The 16,618-nt window shown below is 46.8% G+C and overlaps 1 protein-coding gene across 1 annotated transcript; it reads right to left on the minus strand.

The window, feature by feature from the left end:
• Positions 1–598: 598 nt before the first annotated feature.
• Positions 599–16,229, minus strand: Pcdh12 (protocadherin 12). Its single transcript, XM_070035981.1, has 4 exons — positions 13,353–16,229; positions 9,194–9,291; positions 5,618–5,769; positions 599–1,400 (listed from the first exon to the last, which is right to left on the minus strand). Exons 1-4 carry the CDS (start codon positions 16,227–16,229, stop codon positions 1,033–1,035), a joined length of 3,495 nt encoding a protein of 1,164 aa, XP_069892082.1. The 3' UTR covers positions 599–1,032.
• Between the last annotated feature and the right edge of the window lie 389 nt (positions 16,230–16,618).

A 16,618-nucleotide genomic window follows, 5' to 3' on the forward strand; every position in this document is an offset into this window, starting at 1 on the left:
ATGATGGAGGGTTACTGGCTGAGAGTAGATAAGAAGACTTATTCACACTTATGCCACTCAAATCAGGGCAAGTTGCTTTCACCCTGTGCTTATACAATGTAGAGTTGTATAGTTCTGGATGACTTTACACATAACCCTTTCCACAGCTCCTGGTAGGGTGCTCTGCAAGTCTTTACCTCAGGGACTTCCCTTTTCTGTTCCTTGGTTGCTGTTCTAGTGCCAAGATTGAGAACATGGGTTTTGGTGTTGTACTAGCCCAGGCTCAATTCCTGCCTTAATCCTGGGAAAGACATTCAACTTTTCCAAGCATGGTATCTTTGTGAGATGGAGGATAATATCTCTTCAGGTTTGTGGGAAAATCAAATTAGGTCCTATTGTAAAGCCTGGTACCTGATTCATATAAATTCTCTAGTATATTCCTGCTGTTCTTAGTTCTAATTTTCCAGATTATTTGATAACAGTGGAGTGAGGTCAAGAGCACATGTACCTGTCACTGCACCAGCTGCCTCACCTCTGAGTCTCAGCAGGACTGTTGCCAGGATTAGATGCAGTCCTTTTCCCCTTCTCGCCTGAGATGAATGCAAACAGGAGAATGAACTGCAGCTTTTCCTTTATTAGTAGCTCAGAGCGCATTACCTTGGTACCCCAGGCTCCAGCCCTCGGCCTCCAGTCTCCAACAAGGCTGCCTTCCCTGCTTGTGACACTTGGTGGCATCTGTTCAGCCTAAGGACAGACTGTCCCACCACGTGTTTTTCCAGCAAACACCTCAGCCACCAACTGTCCCAGTCTTTAAAAAAAAAAAAAAGCTTACAGGTAGAACCTCTTTCTAGAGGCTGCTTGGGTCAGCCTCCTCTGTGGGTGCAGCATCAGTCACCCTAAATTTCTGGGGCCTCCTCTGGTTGACGAGTTTTACTAACCAGAGCTCATTTCTTCCCATCCTTAGGGTCTGTGGCCCCCTAACGTCAACCAGGCCACCTGGTTCTTGGGTCCAAAAGCCTCCAAGGTGTGTTCACAGGTTTCAGCCATGTGCTCTCAGTCAGTTTTCCCCCCGGGCCCCTCCACGCCTGCAGCCCCGCCGGTGGCCAGGCCTAGACTGAGGGTCCTCCCGCACACGGAGAGTCTCCGCAGGGCCTCGGAGGCCGCCTCCATGGGCACACCCGAGCGCTGCTCCAGAAGCATCTCCAACAGCGAGCTCATCTCTGAGAGGAAGGTGCTGGCCAGCCTCGTGCCTGCTGGGCTCAGCTCCGGCCCGGCCTTGCCAAACGTCTGGAAGGTTCTTGGCTCCTCCAAGGCCTCGGCATCCGGGGAGCACACGTTATCTCGGTAGTTGGTGGTGAGAGGCAGGGACAGCCTTGCCATCCAGGCCGGGTCAGGGGCACTCAGCCTGTCCAGGGCCAGACCTGCAGGGGGAGGAGGGGACATGGTGAGGGGCAGGAGGTTGAGGGGGGGGGAAGGTGCTGGGAATGGCTAGGGCAGTGGACAAAGGAGGGAAGGGAAATGGCAGGGGACAGACAGGGTGGCCAGAGGGGGATGGGAAGGAAGAGGCCCTGACAGGGAAGCTCTAGGCAGGAAGGCTGTGTGCTGAAGCATGTGGGGAGGAGGAGGAAGAGAACCTAGAGTTAGAAGTCAGCCTGTGTCTAAAGAATGTCCCTGCGGTTGGCATGTTTCAGGTCCAAGTGTCTTCTATTCTGTGCAGCCAGAATTTTCACCCCTCAGGGAGGCTTCCCTAAGGGCACCACCAGCTGAAGGGGCCAGGGTGGCAGGGAATTTCTATTCTTAGGCCAGGCTGAGTTCCAGTTCTCTTCATATTCATCCTAACAGTGACCTCTTATTTTAATTTTTATAGTTTATTTTATTTAATTGATTAATTTCTTTGGTGTGTGTGTGTGTGCACACGCACACACAAGTGCACACTGGTTCTGGAGTTTGAACTCAGGGCTTGGATACTATCCCTTAGCTTTGTGGCTCAAGGCTGACTCTACTACTTAAGCTCCTTCTCACTTTTTTTTTTTTTTTTGGTTGGTCGTGGGGCTTGAACTCTGGGCCTGGGCGCTGTCCCTCAGCTCTTCAGCTCAAGGCGAGCGCTCTATCACTTGAGCTACAGCGCCACTTCCCTCCTTCTCACTTTTTGCTGGCTAGTTGGAGATAAGAGGCACACAGTTTTTTCTGCACAGACTGGCTTTTGAACCTTGATCCTCAGATCTCAACCTCCTGAGTAGCTAGGATTACAGACATGAGCCACCAGCATCCAGTTTAACAGTAGTCTCTTATTAGGTACATACATGCCAAGCAATTTACATTAACTATCTCACCTAACTTTATACAGACTTTGAGACCAACAGCCTTATCTCCAAGTTAAAGATAAGGAAACAGAACCTAAAAAGATTTGCCCATAGGTCTGATGCCTATAAAGTTCTTGGGACTGTGTCACCCTACTCACTCTCTGAAGAGCTGGCTCTTCCTGCCCCAGCACACTTACGTGCCCACCTCTGGAATTCCCAAGCTAGCCAATGTCTGCATGGTTACAACCTGGCTCCAGCCTCAACTCTCGTCACACCTTTGCTCCTCTAGCTCTAGGAACCCCTCCCTAGCTAGAGCCAGAAAGGAAAGGAGCAGAGGAGGCAGTGACAACAAAACCTAGTGGCTGGGAATTAAAAAAAAATTTCCTAGATTCCCAGTGCTATCATCAAAACTCCTTTTCCCATTTCTTCTTCAGAAAAATCTTGTCTCAAAAAACTAGGTTCAGCCCTGATAGCAAAGGCCAAGCCAGAGGAAATTTTTTTATTTCTGTTTTTATTTGTCGGTTGTGGGGCTTGAACTCTGGCCCTGGGCACTGGCCTGAGTGCTTGAGTTCAAGGCAAACAATCTAGCACTTGAACCACAGCACCACTTCCAGTTTTCTGGTGGTTAATTGGAGATAAGAATCTCACAGAGGCAGGGCCCGCCGGTGTCTCACGCCTGTAATCCTAGCTACTCAGGAGGCTGAGATCTGAGGATCACGGTTCAAAAGCCAGCCTGGGTAGGAAAGTTTATTGGAGACTCTTACCTCCAATAAACCACTAGAAAACTGGAAGTGGTGCTGTAGCTCAAGTGGTAGAGTGCTGCTAGCCTTGAGCTGAAGAGCTGAGGGACAGCATTCAGGCCCAGAGTTCAAGCCTCAGGACGGACAAAAAAAAAAAAGAGTCTCACAGACTTTCCTGCATGGGCTGGTTTTGAACCATGATCCTCAGAGCTCAGCTTCCTGAGTAGCTAGGATTACAGGTGTGAACCACCAGTGCCTGGCCAGAGGTAATTTTTTTTAAAAAGGTGTAAGTCTCCTGGTTAAGAAACAAGAGTGTTTTAAAAATAAGGGAATATATTAACTTTAATAGTATATAATGTTTGCTTCAGATGAGGGCCTTTAAAATCTGTTCAAGAATAAAAGACTGGAAGGGCAAAGTGTTAACCAAAATTACTCCTGGGGAAAGATGACTTATTCTCTTTTTATTTGTTTATGGTTTTTCTACATTAACCAAATGCTATTTGGGCAAATTGAAACACTTATGCCAAAGTACAGCTAATATTTTTTTTTATATTGGTTAATCATCTCCTGATTCTTGTCTTAGTTTCTGGGCTGTACAAGCTGTAAGACAGGATTAGGCCACTGCCCTACTGGATCCTGGGTCTGGCCTCATTCCTGGGACTTAGTGTCTATGGAGTGATTAATGAACATAAGTATTGAACCTTGACATTTGGGAACTGTAAATGTTAGATCCTTGAGGCAGTAAGATCCAGAACTCTTGGTGGTATAGAATAAGACTTTTCCTCAAGGGTCAGCTTTACAACTGAAAAAGAAATCACTGGGATGTATGAAAATGCCTGAGAAGTGAGGGTGAATCTGCTCTGTACTACCACCAGATCCAGCTACAGTAGTCATTGGTCCCACATGGGTTTAACTTGCCCACATTGTCTCTTAGAAGCAGTGTGACCTTGGGAAAATGTCTCAGTGAGTCTCCTTTTCCTAAGTGTGAAAATTCAATGAGCTTATGCAATCAGAAAAATATTGTCAGCACCATATCCTCAGGTGTTGGGCACAGCAGCCCCTGGGACAGTCCAGCCCTTCAAGTAGCAAAGGCTTTCCTAGACCTTCTAACTTCCTCACCCCACACCCCCCATCATATCCCCAGTGCCCTCTGTGGCATTGGGGCACTAAATCCACAAGTTCCAGCCAAGGATGGTCAATGGAGACTGAATCCAAAGCTGTCTCCATTGTCTCCACCAATCCTGTGTGCATACTGAGTCCTTAAAATATGGCTGGCATGACTGAGGAATTGAATAGTTCATTTAATTTTAATTCATTTACATTTAAATGGCCACATGTGGCCAGTGGCTACCATATTGAATAGCACAACTCTAAAATTTAGAGCTATGATGTCTGTGTTAATAACTATCAGTTGCATAACCTTGGGCAAATTATTAAAACACCCTTGACCCTCAGTGGTTCTTTTCTTTTTTTTCTTTTATGAAATGGGGATAATGAATAGCCTACTCTCTTAAAGTTTTTCTCAGGAGGAACTTAGAACAAGGACTAGCACATAAAAAGTGTTCAGTAAGTATTATCATGTTAGTTATGTTTTTTTGGAGTTTTTTTAATCAAGGAAAGAAAGGGCAGTCCTTGAGATGCCTTTGTCATATTTGCAGCCAGATGGAGCACATGAGAAATAGATTGATTACAAAAACAGAAGACCACAGTGTAGGGATAGTCAGACACAAGGTATGTTACCAAAAGGAGGTTGAACATTGTCCTTTATGTGTGTAAGGTGTATGTGGGAAGGTGAGGGGGGATGTTCCTGTAGATATCAGAAACTTGAATTAAAGTTTACATTATGTATTTATTGGGAAAATGGATTGTTTCTTTACCAAAACCATTTTTTGATTCAATTAAAAGGGTTAGCACATTAAAAAGTTGACTAAATTCTCATGGTGAAAGGATATTTAGACACACTGAAAAATACTGCTGTTTACTAGTTGAGACTAATCCAGTTTTAGGGCTGGAAGGGGTGGCTTAAGTGGTTGAGTGCCTACCTTGTTGCCTACACAAAGTCCTTCAAACCCTAGCATCACCAAAACAACCCAAGTTTGGGTTTTCCTTCAATCACTGACGAACTGGATGACTCTGCACAGGCTGCTTTTTCTCTCTGACCCTCATCTGTAAGTTGGAACTAACAGTATGCATCGCAGAGGACTGTTTATAGGCTTACCTGAAATAATGTGTATAATAATACCTAGCATATTCCAAGAACTCAATAATTGCTCACTATTCTTATGATGTTTAAAATTAATAAAGGAGAAACCTGGTCTTTGAACAAAGGGATACTGTCTGCAGCTCAGTGGGAGGTAAAATGTCAATGATGTTCCTCCCTAGAAATAAAATAGCTATCTCCCTAATTAATGCTAATTTTGTTAAATATGGGGAAAAACAAATTGATAAGAAATTTCCTTTTACTCTTTAAAGAGCAAAGAAAAGAAAAAAACAGAAGTTGTTTCCTTGCAATAGGCTGGAACATAACTGAAGCCTGGATACACAGGGAACCATGAGGATAGAGGTAGCATTGGGGTGGCCCTGGGGAGTCCCCACCTGTGTGTGGGTCCAGCAGGCTGGACAGCTCTTCTTCTAGCAATCGCTTCACAGAGAGGTCTTCTTCAGGGTCTAAGGGCCCTTCCTCCGGGTCTGGTTCAGCCTGGATGACAGACTTGGCACCTGAGCCATCAGTGTCGAGGACTGTACTCCTGCAGAGGAGACAACCAGTTCACTTGTCAGGAATTCCCACAGGGCTTTGTCCATTTCACACCAGCATTCATTCATCTGTGTAGGGAACTTGTTACAGAGCCTGGCCTTTTAACTCAGAGCAGCCTGGGTTCTGTGTTCAAAGCCTTCCTGCTTATGCTGTTTCCTTATTTGTGAAATGGGAGTAACAAAGGATGCTCATGACATGAGATGTTGTAGGTAGAGCTCAGCATAAGTGCCTGGAACCTTCCTTCCTTGATGATATGGCTCACCATTGGCCCTCCCTTGTTTTTCAAGATACAGAGGTATTTAATGAACCTACAGAACCAATGCACTAGCCAAGCCGGGATATTTGTCTTTCTCATTTCTTATCCTCCTGCCAAGTGCTCAGAATATGACTTTTCTGAGGTACTTACAGGAGCCATACCTTCAGATCTTGTGTGTGTGTGTGTGTGTGTGTGTGTGTGCGCGTGCGCCAGTCCTGGGGCTTGAACTCTGGGCTTGGGCACTGTCCATAACCTCTTACTCCAGGCTAGCACTCTACCACTTGAGCTACACCTCCACTTTTGGCTTTTTGGGGTGGTTAATTGGAGATAAGAGTCTCACAGACTTTCTAGCCTGGCTTCAAATTGTGATCCTCAGATCTCAGCCTCCTGAGTGGCCAGGATGATAGATGTGAGCCACTTGGCTTCCAGTTCTGGCTTGTTGGTTAATTAGAGCTAAGAATCTCAAGAATTTGTCTATTGGGGCTGGCTTTGAACCAAAATTTTTTGAGTAGCGAGGATTATAGGCTCAAACCATCAGCACCCAGCTCCCTGAGAGTCTTTAAGGCTTAGAAGTCCTTTCTCCTACAGGTTTCTTTCTCTTGCTATTTAGAGATCAGTAGGCTGGTGGTAAGTTAGAGGGAGATAAAGATAATGATCAGTGTTTACTGATCAATGGAAGAATCAGGCCCAGAGCTGTGCAAGATACTCATTTTCTCTCAATGGGACCTTTTCATGCCTTTAAAGGGTTCTCTGCCTCTCTTCCCCGTTTTACAAAGGAGAAAAACTCGACCAAGATTTGCAGATTGCCCAAGGACCCTATGGATTAAGTAATAAGAATTCAACCCTCAGGGGAATGTGTGTGCTGTTAACACTCAGAAACATACACCAAAATGAAGGCCTCAGAAGCTAGCTTTCTGCCTATTCTCTAGTTTTTAACCTATCATACATACCCTTATCTCTCTCTGTCTCTGTCTCTCTCAAGCACACCCACACCCACTCACCCACCTACCCAACCACCCATCCTCCCCCCCACACCATCCTCCTTCTAGACGAGTTGTAGAAACTAGAATCCCTCTTTCCCAAAGAAGGTTCATAGAAATCAGAATTCCTTTTCTCCAAAGCCAGCCATAAAACCTGAACATATTTAATTTCTTTCACTTTTTTTTTTTTTTTTTTTTGGGTCCGGTCGTGGGGCCTGGACTCTGGGCCTGGGCACTGTTCCTCAGCTCTTCAGCTCAAGGCTAGCACTTTACCACTTAAGCCACAGCGCCACTTCCGGTTTTTTCTGCTTGTATGGTGCTGAGGAATTGAACCCAGGGCCTCATGCATGCGAGGCAAGTGCTCTACCACTGAGCCAACTTCCCAGCCCTCTTTCACTTTTTTTTTAAAGTACTTTTTTAAGGTACTTTTGGGATCTTGGGCAAGGCTCGTACTCAATCACTTAAGCCATAACCCCAATCCTGTTTTTTGCTGGCTATTTTTTTTTTTTTTTTTGCTGGCTATTTCAGAGATAAAATCCAGTGAACTTTGCTACCCAGGCTGGCCTCAAAGCACAGTCTTCCAGATTTTAGCATCCTGAGTAGCGAGGATTACAGGTTATGAGCCACCAGCACTTAGCTCAAAAACACTACTGATAATTTGTTTTCCCTTTTTTTTTTTTTTTTTTGATGATACTGGAGTTTGAACTCAGGTGCTTACTAAGCAGGGTCTGGAGTTTGAACTCAGATCCTTCCTTCATGCTTCCTACTTCATGCTCACTACTTAGCCATACTTCCACCTCCCTTTCTCGTAAGGGTTGGTCATAAGGAAATTTTCTGACCTAACCTGATTTTAGGTCATAAGATCTCCATTCCAAAAGAGGTCTTGCCCCATATCTGGAAGAAAGGAATGCTGCATAGAAAGGTCAAGAAGAATCTGAACAGGACTTGTTAAGTGAGTTTTTCCCCCAAAATATTTCTGTTAGTTCAGACCTCTTTGTGTGCCATCTTATCCACATTGAACCTAAACTGATCAATTAAGTTTGTTATTACTGGGCACTGGTGGTTCACTTCTATAATTCTAGCTACTCAGGAGGCTGAGCTCTGAGGATCATGGTTTGAAGCCAACCCAGGCAGGAAAGTCCATGAGACTCTTATCTCCAATTAACCACCAGAAAGCCAGAAACGGTGCCATGACTCAAAGTGGTAGAGCACTAACTTGAACCAAAAAACAAAGCTCAGGGACAGCACCCAGGCTCTGAGTTCAAGCCACATGACCAACAACAAAAAAGTTTGTTATGACTTCGTTCCTGTTTATTTCAGCAAAAGCAAATATGGAACCTTGAGAGAGAAATGTTGAGCTTCCCTATAGAACACACCCTGTTCTATACCACCTCTCACCAACCTTACAAAAGAGAAGCTGCAAGTTGTCAGGGCCAGAACACCAATCTAGGAGAGTCAGGAGCTCTGAGAGCTAGTCCCAGCTGTGTGACCTTGAGCAAAGTCATGGTATGGAGAAAGGACAGAACAATTCACATATACCTCCTGCATACCAGACTCCGGGGCTATGATCTTAGAAAATGTTGGCTCATTAAATCCTTAACACAATGATGGCAACATTGCAATGGCAGTGTTATGACTTCCATTTTAATTCAGAATCTGAGTTCCTGAGAGAACATCTGAGTTGTTCATTGTTGTTCATAGCTGGTTGGAGCCTCATTTTCTCCATGTGTATACAGGAATTTGATTAGATGCCCTTTTGAGGGCTCATGTGTAGCAGGGAATAGAGTTAAGTGTCCTCTTGAAGTCTCCTCAATTCTAGAACCACTCAAAATGCCACCCTGACACATCTGTATCCTTATATATTATGTTTATGGGTCAAGAGAAAGAAAGGTGAAAGGTACAGATTGAAAGGCGATTTACAGCACCTCTGTAATCAGGGGACAGATAGAGCTCTGGGATGAAGTCATTTCCTTAGTCATTCTGGGTCCTGTAAATACCATAAATATAGCCACCCCCGGACAGAGCCTCCCTCTCAGGGTGGGATGCCGTCTGCTGCACTCACTGGGGACCAGTGTCTAGGGTGTGCTCACTCATTCTCTCCTCCCCTCACTGAGGGGACAGCCTGTAGGGCCCTGGAGAAGACCGTGGGGGGGGGGGGAGGGGGAATCCTTGCTGCTTACCTGACGCCGGCTGGCTTGGCCAAGTACTTATTTCCCCGGTGGTTTGGTTTGGGCTGGAATTGGCCCTGGTGCAGCAAGGACAGCAGCTGGGAGATTTGCTACAAGACAGGAAAAATCTGTTGACTCCACACAATTCCGGCCCAGCACACTTCCTCGCCGGATGTTTCTCTCAATGCCGGTGCTTTCTTTTTATAGTCTTTCCTTTGCCTTCAGATGTTTGTGTGTGATCCACTGGGGGATGGTCCCTTGTGATGGAGACAGGGACCTGGTTGAGGGGAGGCGGCTTCCCTGTTTTGTCACCCCTGTCCCCAAGTGTCTGAGGAAGAGCATGAAAACCCATGAGCCCATCCCCTCAAGTTCATCCCCTCCAGCCCCGAGTGATCTGCTCCTGGTCTTGTAGGGCAAGGTGAAAAAGGAATTTCCTGATCCTACAGTCATTATTATTTTGATAAGGATTGCCTTCTCCTTTTAGCAATATTCAGACAGTCTGGCCAATTTGGGTGGGCTAGATATAAGACTGCATTGTAGAGAAGGTGATAGTGTCACTTATTCATTCATTCACCCTTGCTTTCAACCAGCAAGCTTATAACAAATTGTTTGCTTGTGCTGGGTATGGCACTTGCTGTGGGACTAGGAGTGAGAAGGAGAACTTTCTCAGCTCATGGATTATCAGGAAGGCTGGGAAGAGTGGTTTGACAGAAAGACTACATCTGAGTGTTCCTCAAACTCTTCCTATTGACCCCATCCTCAGAGAGGTGCTGGCATCCGAGGATGGAGTCAATAGGAAGTAAGGTCTCCAACCCAGCTCAAGCAGGAAGATATTGAAAAATCTCTTTATTTACTTAATTTTATTTTTTTGTTTGTGCCAGAACTGGAGCTTGAATGCAGGGCCTGGACACTATCCCTTAGCTTTTTTTGCTCAAGGCAAGTATTCTACTACTGAACCACATTTCTGTTTACAGGTGTGTAGGGGTGTGTGTGTGTGTGTGTGTGTGTGTGTGTGTGTGTGTGTGTGTGTGTGTGTGTGTGTGTGTTGTGCCTGTGTGTGTGTGTGTGTGTGTGTGTGTTGTGCCTGTGTGTGTGTGTGTGTGTGTGTGTGTGTGTGTGTGTGTGTGTGTGTGTGTGTGTGTGTGTGTGTGTGTGTGTGTTGTGCCTATCCTGGAGCTTGAATTCAAGGCCTAGGCACTGTCGTTGAACTTTTGTGCTCAAGGCTAGTGCTCTAGCACTTGAACCACAGCGCCACTTCCGGCTTTTTTCTTTTTGCTTATGTGGTGCTGAGGAATCAAACCCAGGGCCTCAAGCATGCAAGGCAAGTGCTCTACCACTGAGCCAACTTCCCAGCCCTCTATTTTCTTTTAAGATAGGATTTTGCTATATTGCCCAGGCTGGCCTCAGATTCTTGGACTCAGACAATCCTACTTCAGCTTCCAAGTAGCTGTAACTACAGACAGGTACCACTTCACCCAGCTTTCATATATTTTAACACATTTTTAAAAATTCCCACTACCTGCCAGGCACCTCTACTGAGACCTAGTGGCTCCAAAGTTCAGCCAGAGAGGGAGGGTCTGGGCAAATTTTTCAGGCAGAGGCACTGAAAAATTGGGAAGATGGCAGAGTTTCAGAAAGCATGGAGAAGGGGAAAAAGGGGCAGGTGAGAGGTCAGAATCAGAACTGTGGGGACTTGAAGGAGAAGCAGCCATCTTGGGAAGCTGAATTCTAGTTTATGATCATTTCTACTTGGTTGGACAACATCAGGCAGGCTTTAGAGCTATTCAGACCTCGGTTCTGTAATTGCTCTTCTCTAAAGTGAGGCTAATCTTCTTCATAGCTTTGTCACATTCATTAAATGCTTTGGAAAGATTTTAAGTCCTCTGCAAATGCAAGGAGATTGGCTTGTTACTCCTAGGAAGGCTGCTTCCAATTTCTGAGAGGCTCAGAGGTGCCATTTTCACAGGAAAGCTAGAAGAGGAGGTAGCCAGGACTGGGTGGGGTTTCCCTGTGACTCCAGTCCTTTAGGTGGGTCAGGGCCTCATGACCTGCATTAAGGCAGATCCCACTACCCAGCCCAGACTCATATGGCATCTGCTGCCCTTTGTCCAAGTGATACTCAGCCCACACATCCTGTTCTCTAGACCCTGTACTATGTGTCGTCATGCAGGGCCACTTCACAGAGAGAGCCAAGACTCTGGAGTCAGACTCAGATTCACATTCTAAATCTGCTCCTGTCCTTTTCCCCATTTTTGTGGACCTGAAGAATTACTTAAGCAGTCTTAGTTCCCTAATAGTAAAAAAAGGGAATAATGGTCTGAGGATATAGCTCAATGTTTGCTTAGTATATGGGTGGTCCTGGGCTCATCCTCTAGTTCTACAAAATAATAGTAATGATAATAACAATAATAATACCCAGAACATGATATGAAGTTTAAATGAGCTGATGTATATAAGTCACTTAGAAAAAGAATTCATGCGAAATAATAAGGGTCTAGTGTTATATCATCTCACTCAATTATTAGAGTGACCCAAAGAAGGAGATACCATCATACCCATTTTTTATTTTACCAGTTTTGGGACGTGAACTCAGGGTCTGTGCTCTGTCCCTGAGCTGCTTTTGCTCAAGGCTAATATTCTACCACTTAAGCTTCTTCTGGCTTTTTTTTTTTTTTTTGCTTATGTGGTACCGAGGAATTGAGCCCAGGGCTTTATGCATGCTAGGCAAGCACTCTACCACTAAGCCACAGTCCCGGCCCCCATCACACTCATTTTGCAGGGGTGGAATCTGAGTCTCAACAAGGCTACTCAACAATTAGGGCTGGAACTTGAACTCAGATCTGATTTCACAGGGGTTTTGTACAGCTGGGAAGATACAAGCATTGGACATTTTATTCTCGTATCCTAAAGCTGATTCCAAAGGGCACCTTTCCTTCCATCCTTCTAGTAATGCCATCCATATTTCCTGCTGTCCTGTCCACAAGCAGCCAGCAGTGTTTGGTAAGAAATGTTTACCCAAAAGGCATTTGATGAATGAATGGATGGCTGAATGAATGGATATTTGGTTCCGGGCAGCCCCCAGGTTTACAGGGAGCCCTGGGGCAGGAGAACATCTGGGCCATCTCCAGGTGGCTTCCTGTGAAGCAGGAGAGGGAAGCTGTCTCCTTGCTCCACAGGAAAACCGAACTGATGATCTAGCCAAACAGAAATGTGCCTCGAGTGGGTAAATGGACACAGCAAAATCACTTGCAATTCAGAGAAGCAGATAGAGATGTAAAGTCAGCCATCATCCCTAAGATGCCCCATTGCTGTCTAGCCAATCCTGAATCAATAGACAGTTTGTCATCATTCATCATCCCATTGAATCTTCACCCCTCCTCCCCAGGGAAGTAGATGCAAGGTGAGTTTCTTATTGTAACCTCACTTTGTAGATGAAAATACAGTTAGGCTCAGTTGTTAAAGGACCTGCTTAAGGTCTCCTGGCTCCTAATGGCTGTGTTGACATTTGAACTCTGTTCTGCCTAACTGTCCTTTTCTAAGATTGTTTCTGCTGTCCCATCCTAGCCAATAAGCTTTGAGGTCTCAGGCATGTTAGTAGGGCCCCTGAACTTGGGGACAGTGATGTCAAGGCTGGTATGTTTTACAGGGAGGTTGCCTAGCTGAGATGAGAGTAGGTGGAGTGAAGGGACAGAGAAGTACTTTACAAAAAGGATAGTTAGACCAGCACTGTGTGCCACACGCTCCTCTACATGATTTAGTACAATGACTCATTTTATCTTTTTTTCTTTAGACAGGATCTTGCTAGCCTTGATCTTGCCTTATTTTCTCTTAAGCAAATTTGGAAGGTAGACACCTTCAACAGAGAAGCAGAATGACTTTCCTGTGGGTCACTGATAAGTATGAACAGATCAAACATTCAAGACAACCCTATGGGTCAGATATTCTTACTATTGCTTCAATTTTACCTTTAAGGAAACTAAAGCTCAGAGACAGTAAGTTACTAGCCCAGGGTCACACAACTCACATCTACTGACCCTAGTGCTGTCCCTGAAACCATTGTTACTCCAGGAAGTTGAGTCTAAGAATGAATGTAAGGAATGTGGGGAACACAATGGGGGGAGGGTGCTGATGCTATTAATGTCAGCCTAGAGGTGGGCTAGAGCTGAGATACCTGAACAGGTGGAGAATCCACAGTGAGCTCCTCCACAGGATTTCGCTCCGCAAAGGCAGCCACAGACAGTCGGACCAGGCTTCTCAGGATCTGGTGGGGGCCCGATTCCTTCTCAGGGGACACTTTGCCATTGAGATTCCGTTGCCTCCTCAGGGTTGCAGAAGATGCTGGTGGGCTCAGTGAGGCCTCCTCGAAGCTCTGGTCTCCAGCCTGCCTTCCTATGGGGCTGCCAGGAACCTTTAGGGGTCGTGTACGGGGCTGGCCTGGGGCAGGTGGGGACTCAGGAAGGTTCAAGTTCTCCCGGGAGGCATTCCTCTGCCTGGGATGATTGAAAAGGAGGTTGACAGTATCCTGCAGCACCTCTTGGCTCTCTGCCTGTACTCCCTGGTTGCCCTGGTTACGCAGGGTCCTGTACAGGGTAGGTGTGAGATGGAAGGGGGCCTGCAGGCAGTGGTCCCAGCCTGCTTCCACCATTGCTTCTTTGCCTACATCTTTGTGGGACTGCCCAACTTCATCAACCTCACTCACCTGCTCCCTGAGCACAGGAACCAGATGGATATCCGCCTTCTGAATGTGTTTCTGGGGCCTCTTGGGCTGGTGGCGGTAGGTAGACTCCGCTTCCCGACAGTTGTAGGCCCTATTGTCTTTCTTCTCCGTCCGGCAGATAAACATGAACAGAGCTAAGGGCAAACCAAAGATGGCAAGCAGTACAGCCAGGCAAATCATGGTCAGCACCGATGTGCTCAAGATCCTAGGCTCATTGGCAGAGTCTCTCAGGTGGTCTACACTGGTGATGAACACGACTCTCAACAAGGCTCGAGTCTGCAAGGGGGGGCTGCCCTGGTCCTCCACGACAATCTCCAGCTCCCTCTCACTCCCAATGAGGCTGCTGGCGTTGGTGACGTTGATGAACAGCTGTCCCAGGTCAGGGCTGAGGACAAAGAGGTGGCCTTCATTCCCACGTATAATGTGATACAGGAGCTTTCCATTTGTTCCCGAGTCTGCGTCTCTTGCAACAACAGTCACCAAAAGGAATGGCCGAGAGCTGTGTGGGGCCAGTGACAGTGTTCCGGTCTCTGCTGGACCCACACCATTAGGAATCTCAATGGGCACCAGGAGGTGACCCGTGGAGGCATTAACAAGCACAGAGAGGGTGGCTCTTCCATGGCTGAGCACAGGCTGAATCACTTCTGGGGCATTATCATTGGCATCCAAGAGGCTGACCCACACAGAGATGCTGGATGCAAGCTGGGGTTGCCCCTCGTCCTCTGCTATGACCCAGAACTCAAAGTTGGCCATTTCTTCATAGTCCAGTGACCTCTGCACAGTGACCTCTCCTGTTTCAGAATCAATAGCTATGAAGTGAGACACTGGAGAATCCTGGATGCGATATGAAACTTTTCCATTAATGCCCAAGTCTGCATCATGAGCCTGGATGGTGATGAGGTGAAGAGAAGGTGGATTATTTTCCTGAGTGGAGACCTCATACCGGCTCTTTTCAAACACAGGTGCATTGTCATTGACATCACTGATCTGAATGTTGAGCTGTTTCTTGGCTGATAGGGATTGGACTCCTTGGTCTTGGGCTAGCAGAGTGAGGGTATATTCAGGCCACTGCTCTCTGTCTAGCGTGGCATTGGTTAGCAACATGTAGATGTTGCCATTAGTCCTTTTCAGCCTAAAGTGGCCCAAATCCTGACTCAGCCAACAATAGACCAGACCATTGTTTCCTGAGTCTAAGTCATCCACTGAAACAAGAGCAATGAAACTGTCCTTGGGAAGAGCTTCTGACACCAGTGATGGCTGGGAGGCCCACGTGACGTGGATGCTTGGGGTGTTGTCATTGACATCTAGTACTTTGATGAGGACTTTGCAATGGGCGGGGATGGGATTGGGACCCAGGTCCCTCGCCTGGACATCCACTTCATAGGCAGGGTTCTTCTCATAGTCTAGAGGTTGGCGCAGAATGACCTGGCCAGTCTTGGTATCTACACTGAAGGTATGTAGCACCTCTGGGGGCACGTGCTTGCTGAAGAAGAACTCTACTTCCCCATTGGGGCCTTGGTCAGGGTCTGTGGCTGTCAAGTTTATGAGGAGGGTGCCAGGGGCAGCGTCTTCTTGGATTTCTAGTGCCAGTGAGCTCTCAGCAAATACAGGACTGTTGTCATTGGAATCCAGGACATTAACCTTGACCAAGCTGGTGCCTGACTTGGGAGGGCTTCCATTATCATAGGCAGTCAATACCAGGTCAAAAAATGAGTGGACCTCCCTGTCCAGCTCCTTCACCACCACCAGTTCTGCATGCTTTGTCTCATCAGGCCCCACAATGACATCAAGGGCAAAGTGATCACTGGGAGACAGTGTATAGGAGTGGAGGCTATTTGGGCCGGTGTCTGGGTCAAGAGCTCTGTCTAGGGGGATCCGCGTGTGCAGAGAAGCACTCTCAGAGATTTCCAGCTCTTGTTTGCTTTTGGGAAACTGTGGCTGGTGGTCATTGATATCCAGCACGTGGATTTCTACATGGATGAGAGCCAGATCCCCCGTGGCAAGCACATCAAAGGAAACCAAGCAAGGATCTCGCTGTTGGCATAGCTGCTCCCGATCCAGCCGCCTCCCTATGCTGAGCAAGCCATCCTCAGCATCCACCTGAATGGGGAGCACTTTAGGCAGCTGCAAGACCTGGAAGGCAGCCCCAGTCTGCCCACGCCTCTCATCCCAGCCCAGCTCCTGGGACAGCCTCCCTATCACTGTGCCAGATGGCACTTCCTCCATCACTTGGTATTTCACCGTGAGAGTGCTCACCTCTTGACAATCCCCTGAAAGGAATAAGTACCCACCTGACCCCAAGAGCCCCAGCAGAAGTTGCAGAAGTAACATCGTGCTTACCACCAGAGTGGGTGAGTTTCAGGAACCAATGGAGTGCTTCCAAAGCTGAATAAGTCCTCCAATGTTTCCTGGATGGCTTGATTAGCCCTGTTCTCTTGTCCCCCGACGTGCTGGCACAACCTTGTCCCATAGTTAGAAGATACTGAAAGAAGCAGAATTCCCAAGCAAGGCCATGTTGGTTAGAAGTGATCTGAGAGGTCTTGAGTACCGATGAATTACAATTGCCAGAAGAGCTTTCCCGCCCAGCAGCACCAGCTGCAATGACAAGACTAGCCCTGGCCCAAGAGAGACTTGACCTAGTAAAGCAGGATGTGGGGATCTGACTTCTAAACAGTTAAGGCTGGGGAAACAGAGAAGCAGCTTTTTCCTATGGAAACCCC

This window comes from Dipodomys merriami, unplaced genomic scaffold (genome assembly GCF_024711535.1).
Source record: "Dipodomys merriami isolate MVZ:Mamm:240054 unplaced genomic scaffold, mDipMer1.0.p SCAF_27, whole genome shotgun sequence".
Taxonomy (NCBI): domain Eukaryota; kingdom Metazoa; phylum Chordata; class Mammalia; order Rodentia; family Heteromyidae; genus Dipodomys; species Dipodomys merriami.